Source organism: Heptranchias perlo, chromosome 4 (genome assembly GCF_035084215.1).
Source record: "Heptranchias perlo isolate sHepPer1 chromosome 4, sHepPer1.hap1, whole genome shotgun sequence".
In the NCBI taxonomy this organism is placed as follows: domain Eukaryota; kingdom Metazoa; phylum Chordata; class Chondrichthyes; order Hexanchiformes; family Hexanchidae; genus Heptranchias; species Heptranchias perlo.
Genome location: NC_090328.1, coordinates 29,323,014 through 29,345,248, shown reverse-complemented (window position 1 = coordinate 29,345,248; position 22,235 = coordinate 29,323,014). Strand labels below are relative to the sequence as shown.

At 41.7% G+C, this 22,235-nt stretch overlaps 1 protein-coding gene across 1 annotated transcript; it reads left to right on the top strand.

The window, feature by feature from the left end:
• Positions 1-2,951: 2,951 nt before the first annotated feature.
• s100z (S100 calcium binding protein Z) lies at positions 2,952-22,235 on the top strand. Its single transcript, XM_067982150.1, has 3 exons — positions 2,952-3,155; positions 3,553-3,705; positions 21,945-22,235. The coding sequence occupies exons 2-3, from the start codon at positions 3,565-3,567 to the stop codon at positions 22,107-22,109; spliced, it is 306 nt and encodes a 101-aa protein (XP_067838251.1). The 5' UTR covers positions 2,952-3,155; positions 3,553-3,564; the 3' UTR covers positions 22,110-22,235.

Below are 22,235 nucleotides of genomic sequence, written 5' to 3'. Positions count from 1 at the left end.
ATCCCCCCCACCCATCGCCGCTGCTCCCAACACACCCCATCACTGCCGTTCCCTGCATGAACCCCGATGCCCAGCCCCGATCTCCCATTTGCTCCAGACACCAACCCCTACGATCCCTGACACCGAGTCCCATGATCCCCAACTGAGGAAGTGACCCAGGATCCAATCCCAATCCCTGACCCAGGCCTCCATCCTGATTCCCGACCCAGGCTCCAATCTCTGACAACATTTACCTGAGGGCCATTAAAATGCTAACAGCGGCCCAAACCTGGACTGCAGTTCACCAGTGAACTCGTCACACTGGGAACATAGAAATGAGCCTCAGGCCTCACCATTCGCCCTTCACTCGCTCAAATATGGTTGCGGTCCAATTTTTGAGCTATTGATTTTAGTGCCATCAGCTTATGAGTATTATCCATTTTATTATACAGACAATGCAAGTTGATGCAGCCATGGGAAGGCCTCCATAACCATCTGCAGCATAACTGTGGCTTAAGTGACCTTCAATAAGTCTTTGAGCCACCTAATAAATGCTGTATCTTTAGTTTTCCTTTCTTCACTTTAGGGATAGTGGTAGTTTGTAATGTCTAGAATTTCTTTTATTTCAATGGGAATTGAGTGATCATTTTGGGCTACTGAGAAACTATGTTCAAGCCAAATAAATCCATGACTAAGGTTTTCTCAATCCCATTAACCAGCATGTTGAAGCTGGGTAAGAGGGCCCTATTAGATTTGAGCCTATAAAGCATTTTGAGTAATCAAGAAAGATACTCCCAATGTACCTGAGGCCGACATAAATGAGTGATCTGCTGCATGTGTGATAGGAGTTGTCATGTACTCCATGGTAAACTGCCGTGCAGACAACCATTCATCCACAACTGCACAGACTTGGAAAATGGACTCTTCCATACTCCTTGCTAGATCTTGAAGGGTATTTTGCACTTCACAAGTGACTCATGTAGGCAGGTCACTTGGACAGCACAGCAACACTTGTGGAATCAATGGTGATAGTGGAGAGATAAAGTTGGGCATTACTGGCATGCATATAAAACTGACCCCATATTTATGATAACATTGCTTATGGATGAGGAATGGAGGGGCTAAAGATGGGGTACAAGGGCACACCACTGCAGGAGATATACTTGCTTAAAATTCATTCTCAAGATGTGGGCGTTGCTGGCAAGGCCAACATTTATTACCCATCCCTAGTTACAATTTCAGAGGGCAGTTAAGAGTCAACCACATTACTGTGGGAATTGAGTCACATATAGGCCAGGTTGGGTAAGGATGGCAGGCTTCCTTCCCTGAGGACACTGGTGAACTGGGTTTTTATGACAATCCAACAGGCTTTATGGTCATTTTTACTGGTACCAACATTTTTTTAAAAACTGAATTTAAATTCTCAAACTGCTATAATGTGGTTTGAACTCATGTTTTCTGAATTATTAGTCTAGGCCTACTAGATTACTAGTCTGGTAACACAACCACTACGTTACCATGCCCTACTATAGGGGAGGGCAGGTAGGAATGGAGCTATGTGAGGACAGTACCATAGAGGTAGGTAGACCACAGAGGCGAGCTGCTGAAGAAGGATGATGTGGTACCAAATGCCGCAGAAAGATCGAGGAGGATTACAGAAAGGTGACTCAGTGCTGCGGGTGGGACAGAAGCCAGAATAAAAGGATTTGAATATGAAGTGATAGGACAGGTGGACACAGAGTTAGATGGTGACAACACATTCCAGAACATTAGAGAGAAAGAAGAGTTGGAGATAAGCAGTAGTTGCAGAGGATGCAGGGGTCAAAGATTGGCTCCCTAGGAAGCAGGCTGAATTATGGTCTTTTAGTAAAGTGGATAAGAGTCCCAGAAGAAACTGAACAGTGGACAGTGTTGGCAAGTATTGGGCTGTTGAGAGGCAGTTGAATAGTACGTCAATGGGTGGCCAAGGGAGCATGAGATGGATCTCAACAAGGGGATGAGCCCTGTTGACAGCTAGGTTGGACATGGAGAGAAGGTGTAGATTGTTTTGCGGTAAGAGCTGGGTTGGGGTGAGCTGGAGATAGTCAGGGAGATCGGAGGGGCTAGAGGAGGTTGAGGCAGTTGGGCCAATAGCCTCAATTTTGATGAATTCTTTACAGCATAAATCAATCAAATGCTGTGATGTTAAAAAGCTTAATTTTGAAATGTACACTGTCAGCATTCCTATTTAAATCGTAATTATAACTGCTCATTTAATCAGCCAGGGTCCCCACTCCAGATCATTATCAGTGCTTCTGTTTTAAAGTGCACATGTTGGGGGTTGTGAAGGAATTGGACTCAATGATGTTCCCAGGGTTACATTAACCTACAAAGGCTCACTATCTAGGCTGGCACATGAAGAATAGTCACTTGAACAAGGTACCAGAAGACTAACAGTGCCATGGACTGCCAATGCCCATGGGACTGTACCGCAGCATAGAGAGAAGGGGAGCCAAGGAGAGCAAATGGGGGACATTGTTCAATTAACAAACTATATTCCTTAATAGGTGATATCGTTGAGCTTATCTATTTCCCAGAGAGAGACAGAAAGGAAGGAAAAAGTATTTCCAACAAGGGGATTGAGACACCTGCCACAGGATGCAGTAGGGAGAATAACAAACACCAATAACCTAATATTGTCAATGCAGGTTTGGCAAGGAAAACTACAGGCCAGTGAGGGGAGGAATTATTTTATACTGGATTACAGTGAATATAAGATGTCGGTTATAACGGGGGGAGGGGTGCGATTTTAGAGATTACGTTAAAAAGTGCTGTATGATTCTTATTTACAAAGTGCAGCCGAGCCACTGCTGATGATAACTCACATGAACACACGGGCTATACAGAGACAGGAAATTACTGTTTGTGACCCTCATGGGTGAGATCCCTGAATCCGGTAAACTGCTGATCCAGCACTAATCTGACCACTTAGTTTAGTATCTTGGGAGGGCGGGTGATCACCAGAACTGTTGTTTTCGTTTCTGTATTTAACCGACCAGACTGTTTTTATTATTGGTTGATGCATTACTTGAATCGGTGTGTTTAAATTAATCTTTCGGCTATAAATCCTGCAGAGAGTTACCAGTTAGTCCACTGTCTATCACCCCGATTGATTCTAGCTGCCTATCGTACAGCAGGTAATCACCTCCCTTGCTTTGCTTTACTCTTTGTGGTTTACTCAGCTCCTTTCATCTTCCAATTGGTTTATGTATTTATGCAAATACTTTTTATCATTTTCTGGTAGAAATTACTCATTGAGTGGCAGTGCGTTCATTATTCGCACTTATAACATTACTGCTGGTATTCATACCTGTGCCGGATATAATATTGTTAGGACTAAGACTGACATTCCTGTATTATTGTCGTGGATAGATTTTACCCGACTATAGTTGTGCTCTTTTTCTGAGATCGTGTATATCCCTCCTATTTAGTCGGATCGCTTGCGTTTACTTCTTTGTTGTTTGGTGCATGTAGGAGGCAGATGGAGCAATATTATTCTAAGGTGCGGATTTCCGCTTGTGCCTTGTTTCTCAGAGCTTTGCCAAGATGCCATCCCAGCTAGAGAGTGCCATGGACACTCTGATCCACGTCTTCCACAACTACTCCGGCAAAGAGGGGGACAAGTACAAACTCAACAAGGGCGAACTCAAGGAGCTTCTGCACAGCGAGCTGGATAATTTCCTGACGGTAAGAGCAACAAGGGATCCTGTGAAGGGAAAGGGCATACAGGCTTCAACACAACAGGCTCCTTTCTCTTTCTCCTTTTCTTTCTTACTTTCTCTGTTGATAATGCACGACTTCTCCATAGTGACACCCTCCCACCCACCTTTACTCCGTGACTCTAATGTGAAGGTTACTTGAGTTCTGCAGTTTCTAGTATTAGGTACCACAACCCGTGCTAAACACTGGGGTGTAATTATAGGGAAACTCAATAGCGGTTGTTCAATATCTGATCGCTTTCTGAAGCCTATTCCCACACCTTCCGCTTCCCATCAGGGATGAGTAAGATGCACTTATCATAGAATCATACAGCACAGATTGACATGGACTGATTTCCCATATCTGTAACTTACCTCTAAAATTATTGGCCCTGAATTTCTGTAGGAAGAGCTATCCAATTAGTCCTACTCCCCTGCTCTCTTTCCCCGTAGCCCCCCAAATGTTTCCTTATCAATTATATATCTAATTCCCTTTTGAAAGTTATTATTGAATCTGCTTCCACCACCCTTTCAGGCAGTGCATTCCAGATCATAACAACGCCCTGTGCAAAAAAAAAAATTCTCCTCACCTCCTCTCTGGTTCTTTTACCAAGAAATATTATTGTGCAAGATTAGCACAAAGCTGTTCAGCAGCCTGGTCTGAGTGACATTACTCCTTATAATAGATTAGCCAGTTTATATCATTTACTCCTGCAGTCTGAGGTCAAGTATCATCAGGGTTAGGGATTGCTGGGCCAAACCAGTTGGATATTGTAATGCAAGGAGTATAGATTTTTTTCCCCACAGAATGGCTGCGCAAAGATCGGCCCAATGGCCTTCCTGATCCGTATTTATCTTCTACACCCAGGTCTGGGAGATTTTATGTGGAACTCACTACCACATGGAATGGTTGAGGTGAATAGCATAGATGCATTTAAGGGGAAGCTAGATTAACACATAAGGGAGAAAGGAATAGTGGGATATGTTGATGGGGTGAGATGAAGTAAGGCAGGAGGAGGCTTATGTGGAGCACAAACACCGGCACAGACCTGTTGGGCCGAATGGCTTGTTTCTATGCTGTAAAATTCCATGTAATTGTCCATCAGTGTGTGACAATGACTCACCCTGGTATTAGCCACCAGCCTCTGCTACACTGTCCGCACTGAAGAGATTTTCATGGAGTTGCTTTGTCATGAAATGGGAGTGAGGTCAACAAGGACCAGATTCACTTGCAACTGTCTGCATTTCAGGCAATCAGATCTCATTTTGCACTGCTACCCATTTGTTTCTTGGGTCACAGCACCCTTTTTATTTTTTGCTTTATGCCTACACTAACTCCATTTGTATGTAATAATTTGAAATTTCTTCACAAACAAGATAATGATGGTATAAAATCCAAAAAAAGCTTAATTTTTTTTCAAAGACTGTCTATTATTGAAGTTTGTCATTTGGATTTTTTTGTGCTTATATCAAGAGGGTGGCTATCAATGCTCAGGAATGGAATACTGTCCATTTCAGGCACCCAGTGTGGACATCAAGCACTCCCTAGTCAGGCGTAGTACAGCCAATTGCAGAGTAAAACTCCAACAATGTACTTCAACCCCAACTTCAGAAGAGCACCTCCTACTGCACCAGTCTGGCATCACGAACATACGAACATAGGAATTAAGAGCAGGAGTAGGCCATTCGGTCCCTCGAGGCTGCTCTGCCATTTGATAAGATCATGGCTGAACTGATTGCGACGTCAACCCTACTTTCCCGTTTACCTACTATAACCTTTGACTCCCTTGTTATTCAGGAATTCTTGCCATTTCCCACACCAAACATTGTGTCTGAATAACAATGACAATTAATGCCAAATTGGGCTTCATTAGATCTTTTAAGAGAATGTCAATCCTAGAGGGATTTCTATATAAGCACTAAACATCTGCTACAGATAGCAGGCAACACCTTCTGTGCACTTAAATAACCTTCACTGAATTTCCTTTTAATATATTGGGTCTTTAATATGGTCCAGTTAGTGAAAATGACATTACTAGTCATTATTACAAGCTGAAAAACTGAAAAGTCAATGGCACAGACGACTATCAACCAGAGTGCCCACGGCCTCCCTGACATATGTTTTTGCTGTCTATATATTTATATAAAAGTTTTGAAATACAGCTATCACACTTAGGGTGTCACACATGCAAATTTCTGTCACTTTTTTTTTTAAAAGCCTCTTTTTTTAAAAAAAGTCAATCATTTCCAATTTGCAGAAAGAAAATCCTCACCAACAGAAAGTAACTTCTTAGGATAAAAAATTATTAGACGGCCAGTTTGATCTAGTAAGCTTTTGCTGTGAGGGTTGCAAGTGGCCATGAGTTTCTTGTAACACTTGAAGACGGGGTCTTAGGCCATCATTAGACGCCTGTAATCAGGTCTGTAGATCTAGACAATAGTTTACAAATTGTAACCTTAAAGTACCAGTCAGTATTTGTACCTTTGGATTACATTTTTTTACCCTTTTCAGCTATTTTGGCAAGTGATTGCACTAAAATAGGATATAGTCCTGTGTTCTCCCATTGACGTTGAAATTGTTTTTCTTTTCTGTCTGCTTTTGGTCCCCAAACACCATTTCCTCCACAGGGTAGAAAAATCTGTTGGGAGATCTCTGCCAGTGCTACTCTATGTGGACGCGTGGAGTTCCATAAAAGTGGCATGGGGTGAATTAAGGCACTAGTAAATTCTGTATTCACAGGGTGCCCCTGACTCAAGGAGAGCCTCTAATGCAGAGATGTACAAGTCTTACACAGCTTTGATCTATATTTTCAATCTTACTAAGTTGATAAATAATTTTAACTGTTGCTGGTTGGACTCAGACACTTGTTTCCTGACTATTGAACCCAGAACAACTCGTTTCATGACCCAGTTTGCCAACACTGTGCACGTGATGCACATTAGCAGGAGACTACCACCTTCTTGGTAGTGTCGTGCAGATCACTCTGATCTCTCCTCACATCATAGTCACTGCTGCTGTGTGTGCTGTACTGCTAAGGGTTTTGTTTTTGCTGGAATTAAAATAAATCAATACATTGAGCAGGGACTGTACTGCTCCTTTGGTTGCCGCCTATCACCTCGGGGAACATGAGAAGAACTTTGGGATTCAATAAGATAGAGACTGTTAATGTGTACAAGAGATATCTAGTGTAAGATGGTCAAACTTATGTATCTGATTTGCAAATTTACAATACTATACATTATAAAAGCTTTTTGGAGCCAATCAAAATATAAGAGTAATTTGACGAATTACTCTCACTCCCAGCTCAGGGCATTGCCTACCAGGGCTGCATATCATCAATAATTTTATTGTTACTGTGCTCTTCTGTTTTATAATCTATATTTATATGTTATTAAAAATCTTGATGCACACCTCCTATCCACAATTGTTACTTCCTGTAACACTTTTTATGTCAACATTTACAATAGAAATTGCCTATGTAAACATTTATAGTGGGAAAACCCTTTCCAAGCATGTCAATATTTTATAATGGGAAAACCCTATGCAAACATTTTGTTACCACGGTTTGTTGATGAACCAATCAAATCACTGAAAATGCTTTTTCAAAAAAACTTCATCTACTTTTCTTCCTCAACAACTCAAATTTCCATGTCTAAATTAAAATTCAAAGAAATACATATTTCACAATAATATGGTTAAATTTATCATTGAATTATGAAAGACCTTCATTAAACCTTTTATGTGAAGGCCTCAGCCTCTCCTAAAAGCCTGGTACTTGGATTTGATATATTTTCTCAAAGCAGTGACTCTAGAAGCTGAAGCCAGATCCAATAGTCTGAGCAGGTGTTGTGTGCACAGGTTCCTAGTGCATTAATGCACTAATCAGCTGTTCAAGGGAAACAAAGGTTGCTGCAATAAAATAACACAGGATACCAGGGAATCCACCAGTGAGTCAAACCGCACATTCTATCTCCTGTTCTGTCAAACCCCAAGTTTCCCCTTGCACAGCACTACCAGGTCTAATGATCTCCCCATGCTGCCAAGTTCCAGGATTACCACCCCAGTTCTGCTAAAGTCCAGGGGGTTTCTCCAGTGCTACTGAAGCCCAGAACTGTCCCCTGTGCTATTTAATAAAAATAGAATTTGACTTTTTAGTCACTGTAAATCAGTGGCCTGATGTAATCCCCTACATGGCATTCGCATCCCAATTGTAAAAAAGCATATCCTCCAACTCACCACGAGCAACAACACAGGGGATCGGCTAGCTATATATTATTTCTAGTAGGATACATTTATTGTTGTTGTGGATTGTCTGTATTATAATTGCACTAAATATTAAGATTATTATTGCTATCTAGAAGGAGAAGAGTCTGAGGCCTGGCAAGGGTTTGCATGGGACAAGGGACTGGAAAACCGGGAGGAGGATAGTATAAGAGGCAGAGGCTGTGACTTTATGGCTGCGAGTCCCAGGCTGTTTGTGACTATTTGGCAGTCACGTCAGGACTCTGACTAAGAAGCAATAACATCGGGTTGTCGTATGGAAGCAGGTAGGTCAAGGTTGAGACGAGGGGGCAGCAAGATTGTTGCTGAAATAAATCAAATAAATGAAATCATAAGTTAGTTCATTAGAAATAAAAACAGAAAATGCTGGAGAAGCTCAGCGAGTGAGGCAGCATCTGTGGAGAAAGAAACAGAGTTAACATTTCAGGTCGAAGACCTTTCGTCAGAACCTGTTGCATTCTGAAACGTTAACTCTGTTTCTTTCTCCACAGATACTGCCTCACTTGCTGAGTTTTTCCAGCATTTTCTGTTCTTATTTCAGATTTCCAGCATCCGCAGAGTTTTGCTTTTGAGTTAGTTCATTAGAGATGGATTCATACATCGAGGCAGATGTTGGTCACATGAAGAAAGAATTGTTTTCTATTACAGATGTATTGGAGCCCAAGCTATGCAGAGGCTATTGGTAATTGTGGTCTTTTACACTGGAAGCGGGCTTTTGTGCCTGGAAGCAGGCTCGGTTATATTTAGTTTGATTGCATTGGACTGTTACATTGTACCTCCAGATATCAGGGGAAATTCAGGTGGCAGGGTAAGGGTGGTACTCTTGGTCACAAATGTCAGGGACTCCTTGAAGTGCATTGTGCTGTTCGTTGAAGGGTGCTGGAGGAGTTATTGAAGCAAAGTTTATGGGTAAGTTTGTTATTTTTTTGAATTGTATAACCCTTCATCAGAACTGGAAGATATTACAGATGACTTGCTAAAAGAAAAAAACAGCAAGGGAAAGGGAGAAAACACATACCTAAGAAAAGAAAAAGAATAAGCTGTAAAGTGACTAGGTGGAGTACAGGAAATGATTAAATGACAGAAGTAAGAATAGCATAAGGAGGCATGATGAGAGAAATTAGAGAAACAAAAGACATATACGAGACCCAGAATGTGTGAATAGTTAAGGCAGGTTAATTTAGTTGGAGAGGGAAAGCATGAAAACCTACCAAAGTGGAGGAGGCTTCAGTGGCCCAGACATCTGGTAGAAGGAAAAGGGAAGTCAGCACACAACCCCCCAGTGGTGTGCTGATGGGGGATCTTTGTCCCAAGCACCAACTCTCGCCCCCTCCCTCATTCACAGAAGCACTGGTACACCCATTCTACTTTACCAGCACTTACTGTCAAGGAGAAAATAGGAGCTGTGGTTAAGGTCCGAAGTTGTTGAAGTCATTATTAAGGCCAGATGGCTGCATAGTGCCTAGTAGAGAGATAAGATGCTGTTACTCAAGCTTACAGTGAGCTTTACTGGAATAGTGTAGTAGGCAAAGGACAGAGAGTAGGAGCGTTATGATGAATTAAAGTGGCAAGCAACAGGGAGCTTAGGGTTGCTCTTGTGGACGGAACGGAAGTATTCAGCAAATTGCTCACCTAATCTACGTTTGCTCTCCCTGATGTAGAGGAAACCACGTCATGAGCAGCGAATACTCTCCTCTACACTGGGGAGACCAAACATAGATTAGGTGATCGCTTTGCCGGACACCTCTGCTCTGTCCGAAAGTGCGACCTCAAGTGCGAAATCAGCTCACTCAGAAAACCTTTATCATCTTTCCATTGATTATATACTCCCATTCCTTGTTTTTCCTCCAAAAATGCATGACCTCATACTTCTCCACATTAAATTCAATCTGCTCCTGTTCTGCATATTGTGCTAACCTGTCTATGTCCTCCTGAAGTCTTTTACTAGACAGTCTTGCTGTTTACTAGAACAAAAGTGGACCTAGTATGGATTCCTAGGGTACACCACTTTCAACCCTTCTCAAATCCAAACAGCACCTATTAACCTTAATGCTTTGTTTTCCATCCATCAACCAACTTTCTATCCATGTTGTTACATTTCCTCTTATATTCCATATCCCAAATATTGTAAAAAAGCCTCCTGTGAAACGCCTTATCGAATGCCTTCTGAAAATCTATATACTGCATTCCCTTTATCTATCCATTCAGTCACTTCTTGAAAAATCCCTTTTAAATGTGTCAAACACCTTTTAACGCCTTTTAACAAATCTGTGTTGGTTGTCTTCGATTAACCCATGCGTTGCTAAAGGCATACTAATTTGAAGGGGCAAACTCATATCTACAAATAAAATTAAGCATTAGTGCTTCAACATCTGCATCAGTGTGCTACCTTGCAGATAGGTATTATTGAAAGGATCAGTATAAATTTGGTCAGGAGAAAAAGGGTAACACAAAAATAATATTGATTTTTGAATTAATGAAGGAGCCAAAGTTAATTTCTGTAAACAGATACTGACATAATGGCACTTCGGTTAAGGATAAATAGAAAAGCATCTAATAGAAGGTCCCCCATCTTCTGCCATGTTCTACTGATCTTCAGCTATAACTTGGGAGGGATATTTGCAGAAACCCCGAAAAACTGGCGTAAATATCCATTTTTAGCCACTGACGACATTTCTCCAGTGGTTTTAGAAACATAGAAACATAGAAAATAGGAGCAAGAGTAGGCCATTCGGCCCTTCAGGCCTGCTTCGCCATTCAAAATGATCACGGCTGATCATCTAACTCAGTTCCCTGTTCCCGCTTTTTCCCCATATCCCTTGATCCCTTTAGCATTAAGAAATATATTTATCTCCTTCTTGAATACATCTAATGACTTGGCCTCCACTGCCTTCTGTAGTAGAGAATTCCACAGGTTCACCACCCTCTAAGTGAAGAACTTTCTCCTCATCTTGGTTCTAAATGGCATACCCCGTATCCTGAGACTGTGACCCCTGGTTCTGGACTCCCCAGCCATCGTGAACGTCCTCCCTGCATCTAGTCTGTCTAGTCCTGTTAGAATTTGATATGTTTCGATGAGATCACCTCTCATTCTTCTAAACTCTAGTGAATATAGGCCTAGTCGATTCAATCTCTCCTCATACGTCAGTCCTGCCATCCCAGTAATCAGTCTGGTTTAGCCAATCTCCCGCTGGAGAATCCCTAAGGAAATTCCAGGCAGTGGTGTTTTATGTTTTGTGAAGCATTGCATTTGGATGTATTGTCATCCAAATGATAAGATAACAGATGGGATGGCCTGTTCGTGTGTGCGTGTGATAAGTGGAGTGGTTTGACCTTTGTCTTCACCCGTGATTTCACACATGATGAGTTCCTGACCTTAGTTGGGTTGTCAGGAGAGGCACTGAGTGGAACTGAAGAGTTTCCCCAGAGAGCGCAGAAGAATGGAAATCAAAGGCCAAGTCAAATCAACCAACATCATTCTCAACCACCTCTTAGCATCTGGTTACAGAGCATCATTGTCAGAATCCAGGGCCTAAATTTTAACACGGAGCCTGGAAGACGGTGGGGAGGGGGGATTTCCTGATGGGAAAGCTGGAAGTACTGGTTTCCTGGAGGTCCTTACGATTTTGACATAAGGGTGTCTTTTATTTTTTTTGTCGGTTTCCCGCCCGACAGGCCAGCTTGATTGACAGGCTGGCCGTCAGTCGGATGGGAGAAGAGGAAGGAAGCAGATGCGAGAAGGTAAGTCTTAGACTGGGGGGTGTCGGTCATTGGTGGGGGGGGGGGGGGGGGTCGGGGGTCACGGGAATCGTCGGGGGGGTCAGGGTTGAGAGCCATCAGGGGGTCGGGAGTCACGGGGATCATCGGTCATCGGGAGTCAACAGGAGTCAGGGTTGGAGGTCGGCGGTCATCGGGGATGGGAGTCATCAAGGGTCGGGAATTATTGGGGGTTCTGGAATCATCGGGGGATCCAGAATGATCGGGAGTTATTGGGGGTCATCAGGGGGATCGTCGGGGTAGGGAGTCATCAGAGGGGGGTGTCAGGAGTCATTGGGAGTCATCGGGAGTCATTGGGGAACGGGATCGGGGGTCAGGAGTCATCGAGGTCGGGGTCATTGTGGTTCGGGGGTCATCGGGGGAGGGTCGGGAATTGGGAGTCATCGGAGGGGGTCAGGAGTCATTGGGGGTCGGGAGTCATCGGGCGGTTGGGGGTCATCGGGCGGGGACAGAGATCATTGGGGGAGGTCGGAAATCGTTGGGGGTGGGTCGGAGATCGTTGGGGGGGTCGGAGATCGTTGAGGGGGGGAGTCGGAGATCGTGGGGGGGGGGGAGTTGGAGATCGTGGGGGGGGTCGGAGATTGTGGGGGGGGGAGGGGAGTCGCAGATCGTGGGGGGGGGGGTCGGAGATCGTGGGGGGGGGGTCGGAGATCGTGGGGGGGGTGGTGGGTCACTGCAGGTAAGCTTGTTGGGCCTGGAGGAAGCATTCCTGCTCCTCTGGGCCCACAAGCAGTGCGATAAAGGCACTTTCCTGCTGTTTCAAGCCTTCTCGCCTCCTCTTATGTGGCGTGAAGCAGAAGGCCCAGGAATCCCGGCCCCCAGGGGTTAAAAATTAAACAGCTGTAAAAATGGAGGCCTGCAGCCTCCTTGAAAGCTTTCAGTTACCGACCTGCCTCCTGAGAGCGGGTTGGTCACCTGCCCCTCAACCCATTAAAACCAGAAGTGGGCGGGTTGGAGGCGAGTTTGGGTCAGATTTAGATTTTTAAAATTTTTACAGTACTCCAGGTGTGGTCTAACCAGGGCTTTCTGGAGCTGTAGCGTAACTTCTACCCCTTTGTATTCGAATCCTTTTGATACAAAGGCCAGCATTCCATTAGCCTTTTTGATTATTTTCTATACCTGTCCATAGCATTTGAATTATCTGTGTACAAGGACCCCTAAGTCTCTTTGGACCTCCACTGTTTTGAGCTTTTCACCATTTAGAAAGTACTCTGTTCTATCCTTTTTAGGTCCAAAGTGGATGACCTCACATTTGCCTACATTCAAATCCATTTGCCACAGTTTGCCCATTCACTTAATCTATTAATGGGCCAGAAATTGCTCCCGAAATAACGGTCAATGGCGCTCTCCGTTTTTAATGGAGAATCGAAGGAGCAAGTTCCCACATTCGCACATGCGCACTAATACACAGAAATCGTGAACTTGCTCCTATTGGTTTGCTGGCGATTTGACAGCTTCAAATTAAAGGGCCATCGCACACGGCAATCAAAGAAATCAAATAAAAATTGCAAACTTGCTCATCTGCCCAGCTGGAAAGTAACTAATTACACCACTAAACAGGTATGCTTAAAAATACAGGTCTAAACTAAGTTTTAAAAGTGCAGTTAGTCTTAATGACTGCCAAAAAACTAAAAATTAAATTTTAAAAATGTGGACTCTCATATTATGCCTTATTTTAATAGTTTTTGGCATTATTAAAATTATGTTTTTGAATTTTTCCCTCCTGTCTCTTTAATTTAATTCAATTATTTCTTTGGCGTTTTATAAAAAAGAATTAAAATTTTTATTTACAATGACATCCAGAATCCTAACTTTAAATGAATGAAGTCTGCTTGCCTGTTTGAGCAATGCAGCCTGAATCTCTGGGTGTGATTTCTCTTCCTGACAGATTTTGTGGGCGTATCTTCTATTCTCACAGACTGTTCCATGCGCGTCAACTCACGCTGCTCAGAGGCTGGGTTGATAGCGCACAATTTTTTAAAGTTCAAAATCAAGCAGTTCAACGCCACAAAGCCCACAGTAAGTATTTTCATTAACTTAATACGCAGGAGCTGTGGTGAGCCTTGTCACATCGCCCTGCGTGATTTCTGGCCCAATATCTCTCTGTAATTTTTTGCTCCCATCCCGACTGCTTACAATGCTACCTATCTTTGTGTCATCGGCAAACTTGGATATGTGGCTCTCTATCCCGTCATCTAAGTCTTTAATAAATACAGTGAATAGTTGAGGCCCCAACACAGATCCCTGTGGGACACCACTAGTCACATCCTGCCAATTTGAGTACCTGCTCATTATTCCTACTCTATGTCTCCGGCCGCTCAGCCAATTACCTAACCAGGTCAATAATCAGCTGAAAATTTTCAAGGTGTTCACTCACTCTATCCTTAATTATATACGCTAGTAATTTCCCGACAACAGATGTTAGGCTAACTGGTCTATAATTCTTGGTTTCCCTCTCTCACCTTTCTTAAATAGCGGAGTGATATGTGCAATTTTCCGATCTAAAGCAACGGTTCCTAAATCGAGAGACCTTTGGAAGATTATAGTTAGGGCATCTCCAATGTTCTCACCTACTTCCTTTAAAACCCTGAGATGGAAACCATCTGGGCTGGGGGGTTTGTCACTCTTTGGTGCCATTATTTTCTTCATCACTGTTAATTTGCTTACGTTAATTATGGTGAGTCCTCATCCCTGATTAAAAATTAGTTTCCTTGGTATGTCCGGCATGCTATCCTCTTCCTCTATTGTAAATACTGTCGCAAAGTAATTATTTAACATGACCGCCATTTCCTTATTTTCCTTTACAATATCACCATTATCAGTTTTTAAGGGGCCCACATTGCTCTTGCCCATCCCCTTTTTCCTAATATAATTGTAAACATTTTTGTGTTGATTTTGATATCCTTTGCAAGTTTCTTTTCATACTCCCTTTTTGTAGCTCTTACTATCTGTTTTGTCACCCTTTACTGTTCTTTGCTGTTCCCAGCCACCAGGATCTGTGCTATTTTTTGCATTTTTGTATTCTTTTTCTTTTAGTTTTATGTTGTCCCTTACCTCTTTTGTTGTCCATGGCTGTTTTTTTTTGGCAAGTAGAGCTCTTGCCCCTTAGGGTTATAAACTGGTTCTGAATCATTTAAATTCTTTTTTGAACACCTCCCACTGATCTTCTGTCATTTTATGCAATAACAGATTTGCCTAGTTTACTGTGAACAGTCTCTGTCTCGTCCCGTTGAAGTCAGCCTTACCTAAATTTAGAATTTTGGTAGCTGATACGGATTTCTCCCTTTCAAACACAATGTTGAACTCAATCATATTATAATTGCTATTAGATAAATGTTCACGCACCAATAGGCTGTTAACTAAATCTGGCTCATTACTCATTATTAAATCTAATATGGCCATCCCTCTTGTTGGTTCTCGGACATATTGTTGCAGAAAGCTGTTCTAAACACACCCAAGAAATGTGTTATCTTTCTGACATGAGCTCGTCTGCTTATCCCAATCTATATGAAAGTTAAAATCCCCCATTAAAACCACTCTGCTTTTGCTACATGCTTGTCTAATATATAAATTCTGCCACTTCACAGCTGCTACCAGGGGACCTATGCACAACTCCCACTACAGTCTTAAATCCTTTTCTATTTCTTAATTCTACCCATAAAATCTCCATTGCCTGCTTACCTCTCGTCGTATCCTCGCTTATCACTGAAGTAATTTCATCCTTAATCACTAAGGCTACTCCTTCCCCTCCACCAGTTTCTCTGTCCTCCCTGTGGACCTTATAACCTGGTATATTCTGTTCCCAGTCCTGAACCGTCTTGCAGCCAAGTCTCAGTAATGGCTACCCTGTCATAGCCTCTAAGTTGAATTTGCGCTTGTAATTCATTCAGTTTGTTCCTTATACTTTGTGCGTTTGTATAAAGAACACTTATTTGGGTCACACACCCTAACCTTCTGTTTTAATGTTGTTTTTCTCACACATTTCTTATTTCTCTCTCCTGATTTAATTAGTTTACATCTTTTAGTTTTCCCTTTACCTGTGGTGCCTAAAGCATAATTTCTGACTATTACTCTACTCTCTTCCTTTTTGTTTGTTTTAGAATGATTATTTATACTGCCTTTTCCACCTGAGCTCATTTATTAGTTTAAAGTCCTTGTGACAGCGCTTGTACGGCATTGAATGCCCTCTTTAAAACTATAGGCCCTATACATCTACTAAACTTAGAATCCAATGTCGTCCCCTAGTCTACCAGGTAATTAAAATAAATTATTTTATTTTTAGACACCTAATTTTGTTGCTGTAGTTCCAGCATGCCCATTTTGTCACACCACCACTAAAACCTACTGCATAAGTTGTCACTTCACAGAGATTTTTCTGACCTGCAAACCCAAGGGTGTTACTTCTACACTGGTGCTTAGCCTACCCAGCTGAGGGCCTATTTTTACATTGGTGTTATTTTCTTATTGGCAAAACTGGAGACACATCCTTCCTTCAATAAAACATTTCACTCCCACACCCAGTAATGCATTCCCACCCATGTGGGTGCCAAATAAAACTCCTTTACCTTGAGGAGATCTAGCAAACCAATTGTACCACTGACTAGTAACATTGCTGTCCAGTGGAATACCAGAATAACACATACAAGTGATCAATTGTGTTCCTTTTGTCCCTGTATAATTTGGTGCAAAATTTGCTAATAGATTGTTATCTATTGACCTTTTTTAATGAATTATTTGTACAAACCATTTCAGTTGGACCTCAACGGTGAAAAATCCAATTTAACCAAAGGATTATGTACACAAGACCCTATAATATTTGCTACTTCATTTTCTTTTTCTATTCAGAATTATTTTCATTTGGTTTCAAAAGTCTTTTAAAATTTGATGGCTCAATTTTTTAACAGCTAATTTTGAATAACGTTGAATAACGTTAGCATTCCCATGATCCTTTGGTCCTATGGTCATCCTAGACAATAGTGTATGAACTGCATCGTGTCCACTTAAAAGGAATCAATTACACTTTGGTCAGAGTACTTGTAAAGTAGTAGTAAAGGGTCTGAGAAAAATGGCTGGTGCATCTTTAGCGTCATAAATGGTCACACACCCTTTGGGGTAGAGCTGGGAATTTCTCAGCTTTGGGTGGGGATTGGAAAACAAGTCATTTTAGAGGGACCAATATTAATCAATACTTCCAATATACAGTACAAGATTTGAGGAAGGTGAAAATATTTGGCCGATGGAGAGCCTTTGCTGATCTGTCCCTTCCACCAATTTAGTTAATGTGAGGTGGCATGGGACTTTCATTCATCTATTCGTCAGCACAGACACAGAGGGCTATCTCTGTGGAAACTTCTGATTGTGTCCCTGGGATTAATCAATCTGGCTTTTCTTCAAATATGCACCTCCAACCCCTCATAATAAAGAATTTGTTTTCAAAAGTTTTTTTTAAAAGCCAAAACATTTGAAACATTGAATCTATTCCTGAATTTTGAAAGATCTATTTTAAGAAAGCTGTTAAAAGAACATATCAAAGTGTCAAAATAATAAGGGAATATTATATGATATGAAGTGGTGGTGATCTGTAACTATAAAACTTTCATACTATTTACACCATTGTTACAAACATGACTTGGTTCTTTCTTGCTAATCCATCAGAATCCAGCCTCCACAAAGTATGAGTGAATTATGGGCTCATCCAATTGTGTCTGATTTGCTATACCAAAGCAGAGATTATTGCACAGGCCACCTAGATACGTGTGTGGGCACCACAAATTGGACCCAAGAAATTCATCTCTTTATCTACTGGAAATTTGTCAAAAGCCATGTGATGATCAATTAGGGATGAGCAATAAATGCTGGCCTTGCCAGCGATGCCCACATCCCATGAACGAATAAAAAAAAAATTAGGTTTTAAATTGTTTTCATATAACGCCATCCTCACTGGTCTAAAGATGATGAGCTGAGAAGGGATGAGGGGCACAGGGCCTCACTCACACTGCTGGTGCTCAAGCTGAGATAACCTAACCAGGCAAGTGTGCTGTGCGTTCAGGCGTGCACTTGCTGCTGGTGAACGGACTGGAAGTGCTAAAATTATTGTCCGCAGCAGAAAGAACTGGATGGTCAGACAACAAAATAGTTTGCACTGATTCCCAACAGCTTGCGATTATTTCCTCCTTGTCTTAATACAATGTGCTTTAGCCATGTCAGGCAAACTTGTTTACATTAAAACTCAGAATCTAACCAACTGAACAATTTATTAGTTCTTAAAGGGCTTTTTTTTCTGTTTAAGTTCCCATTTGGGTTTGACATGTTCCTGCAAGTTGTAAATTCTTTCAGTCTTTTTCTTTCCTTTCACAGTATACATTTGATTTATTTAAACATGATTAATGTTTTACTAAAGTAGACACATTTGCTTTTGTAACTATACTTGAAGCACAAGTCAGTGGCCCTAAATGCCCATGGGGGTTATCCAGATCTCCGGTGTCCCGCTGAAGTTACAGCAGGAGATTGGGACAACACCCACGGAAATTCAGGGCCAATAATTTTAGCGGCAAGTTACAGATATGGGAAGTCACTCCATGCACCTACATGTCAATCTGGAAAACTGGCAGACGCTGACCGACAGCTTCGAAAAAGCTGATGCAGCCCTATAAATATGGACCTTATGACACGTGAAGGCTAGGGGCTAGAATGAAAGTGCAGGGGAACACAGATTTGTCACAACTTAAGCTGCAGGTACACTCAACAATCAATGCAGGACAGTAGTGCAGTTTGCAGCTGTGGTGGACTTAGAACTCACTAAAGGGAAGTATGAGAGCTGAAGACAAAAAATTAATTTTCTAGGGGGACCTGGGAGCATCCCCAGAAAAGTTTAATTTAAATACTTTGAGGGCGATCTTCAACCTCCACCTGAAATGGCCACAAAGTCGGCAGAGCAGCCGCACTGCCCGCCCATTGGTGCTGACATGAGGCCTGAGCCGAGGCCTCATTAACATACAACCAGTGAGCTATGGGAGACGAGCGGGTGACCCGCTACAGCTCACCTGTTGTTAGAGGATGGGAAATTGGCCTATGCTGAGCTGTTCATCAGTTTGGGGAAAGGAGGCGTTATCAGGAGGCTCGAATGGGTCAGCAGCAGGATGGAGTTTTCTTGGATGCCCAAGAGGAGCAATCCTTTAAAGTTTGCTAGGCAATTTTTTGAATGGCCACCAGTGATCCCTTGAAGGGCCGCTGGTTGGACCACTCAACGTCTGGTACAATTGGGCAGAGTGTTCACAGCACACAGCCCACCTATTTGTTCCTGAAGATTGCAATTGGGATACTGCAGCCGGGGTAGGACCCCAATTTACATATTTAAGTAGCCTTCTTGCATCAGGCGGCCCTTGGATGTCAAAGTACCCTCCTCCCCCCCAATTTTCAGGAGAGAAACAGGCGGCCGACAGTTGAAAATCACCTCCTTTGTTTTCTGACATTTTGGAGCTGACTGTAAAACTTCCTTTTGAGCTGAAAATAATTTCTCCTGAAATGGATTACAGATACTTTAAATGTGAAAATGAAAAGAAAAATAGCTGCACAACTGACGCCAAATACATCATGAAATCTTTTACAACACACACCTACCATAATCTCAAGCAGCGATACAATCTACATGTACAAAGCAAGCTGGCTCATTATATCATCTGCACCCTGTCTCCAACCCCCCAGCAGCCCTGAAACAGGCATGGAATTACATGAATTGAGAGTGTGCTGATGTAACTGTTTTAAATAAACAACCTCTATTTTTGAGTAGCTTCAGGATGGAAAAGGGTGAGTCAATATCATTGAAAAAGAGAAAATAGAACCGAGTTCTGATAAAGGGTCACACATAAACATTAACCGGCTTTTTCCGCTTTTAGATGCTCGTCAACATGCTGCACATTTCAAGTATTTTCAAACATATGAAACCTCAAATTACCATTGGTGATAATAGCAGACTCAGGATTAATATGCTCGAATGATATTCCTCTGTCTGTTATTCTAACAGAGTGATTTAACCTACTTAAAACAAAGGAGTTAATGTTCACCATTAATATAGCAGACAGAGGAAAGTCATTTGAAAGTGCTAAGCATTCGTCTGCTATTATCACTAACAGTGATTTCTGTTTCTGCTCTTTTGGCACTGTCAAAAAGGTTTATTGTACTAGAAATAAAAACCTGTCCCATACTGCAATCATTAAAAAAAGACACTAAAAATGCGCAAAAACACGGGATCTGAAATTCTGGTGTCCTTGCTCCCCTCCTTGAATTGTGGGGGAAGGGGAGTTGAAAATCCCAGTGGCCACTGTTCCCTGGAATTACCTCCATCTCAAATTGTGGGGACAGAGTCCTGCAGAGGTGCAACTGAGGGGACCACCCCGATGCTACTTGGACAGGGGGAACCCAAGACCTGAGAAGGAAGGCAGAAAAAAAGTAGCTCTATTTTCTTCCCCCCGGGAAGGATTTGGAAAGTAATCGATCCCTCCTTATATTTTTCTGTGGATGAAGTCTGCTCTAATATGGATGATGTAAGTTCTCTCACTGTTAATGCATGATAATAAAGGTACATCCACTAAATTAAGTTTGTGCAAACAAACTGAAAACTGCTTTCAAAGTTACAGAACCTTCCTGAGTGCTACAACTCACCCCAAACCAGCCTGAATCATACATCATAGTAGCAGAATGCAGTAAAATCCTATATATAGGGATCTCAGGGTAATTGTTAAACTAAGTAAATCTCATCACCTTTCCAAGCCCACTCTCTACTTTGTTTCTATACTCTCGGAATTGTGCAAATACAATGACAGGAATGCTCAAGTAAGGAAAGTTAATCTAGTCACAACAGGAACAGCCTCTTAGTATCAAAAAAGCCTCTGCCGCTAGTCTTGAAGAAAATAAACTTCCACGTAACTCAATTATTTGGCATGCTCCACAAAGTTCTTTTGAGGAAAGTGAAAACTATTTAAAATCAGCATTTAGCAGTTATTTATTACATACAGCGTCGGACACTAACACTAAATTAGCTCACCTGTAATTGCAACTCTCAGACCCATCAGCTCACCCGAAATAATTTCTGCCCCAAGTTTGTGAGCAATTAACAGTGGGAGAAAGTAACACAAAATCAAAAGGAAAATACCGCAGATGCTGGAAATCTGAAATAAAAACAGAAAATGCTGGAAATGCTCAGCAAGTCAGGCAGCATCTGTGGAGAAAGATACAGAGTTAACGTTTCAGGTCAATGACCCTTTGTCAGAACTGGAGAAAGTAACACTTGATTCATTGGAAGAAATTTTAACCTAACCCGGTGGGCAGGAAATGGGCAGGTTTGGGTGGACTACCCATTTTACACTCTGCTCGACTTTACTCTGCATTGACTTCAATAAACAGTAAAATTGGTTGGGGTTTAAAACAGGCGACCAACCCGATCCCGTTGGTTTCCTGCCGGGTGGGTTAGGTTAAAATTACCCCCATTGATTCTACCAGCCTAGCATCCCAGCATTCAACCAATCTGGTTGATACTGACAGGTTTCAATCCCAAGGAAAAAAAATGTTCTTGTAAAATGCTTACATGCTAATATGTGAGTTAAAATGCTGACTGTCAGCAAAAAATACACATGGTTGACATATCTGCACATAATCATTAATAAAAGAATAGCTTATTGGAAGGGCTGAGGGGTGTATGTGATGAAATAATGCAACCTTTTCAGTAAACAGTTTTTAACACTGGAACTAGTGTTTGTTCAAAATGAATTAGCTAACCCATGCCAGTATGGCAGCTGTTATAATTTTGATATATGCGATAATTTCCATTCTGTGCCTACTGCTAAATAAAGCTTTAATGCAAGTGTTTTCCTACCTCTGGGTGTCTTTGTGACACAAAATAGTGTATAAGTTCAAGGCTGGGGATAACCCAACCATCTCCAATTGAAATTTAGGAGCCACATTTTCATAAAAGTTTTAATTCTTATTCATTTTGTTTTCTATGCTATTGTCATCAGTTTTTTTTTCCTTTTTTAATATTCAGCAATATTGTGTGGGATAGGGGTATCTAAACAATTTCTGTATGCTATTAATTCTTTTTAGTGGTATTTCAAAGAGTCATACCGATTATTATGTTAAATGTGCCTAATTATCTTCCTCCTTTCTTTTTTCAGTCTCAGAAGGACCCAGCTCTAGTGGACAATATCATGAAAGATCTTGATACAAATAAAGATAATGAGGTGGATTTCAATGAATTTGTTATTTTAGTTTCTGCCCTGACTGTTGCCTGCAATGAGTTCTTTGAAGAGAAACTTAGAAAAAAAGGGAAAGCCAACTAGAAATGAAAATTTCATAAAACAGGCATCTTGGTGAACACCATGTTAAAGAAATTATAAAGGCCTGTCCCTTTTCCCATGTAGAACTGCTATAACTTCTATGTCTATGTATTTTGTAAGTAAAAAAAT

Excerpts from the sequence above, each read along its gene's own strand:
- s100z (XM_067982150.1), top strand. The coding sequence starts at position 3,565 with ATGCCATCCCAGCTAGAGAGTGCCATGGACACTCTGATCCACGTCTTC. Across the intron at positions 3,706-21,944 it reads AGCTGGATAATTTCCTGACG|TCTCAGAAGGACCCAGCTCT; the intron begins GTAAGAGCAACA and ends TTCTTTTTTCAG.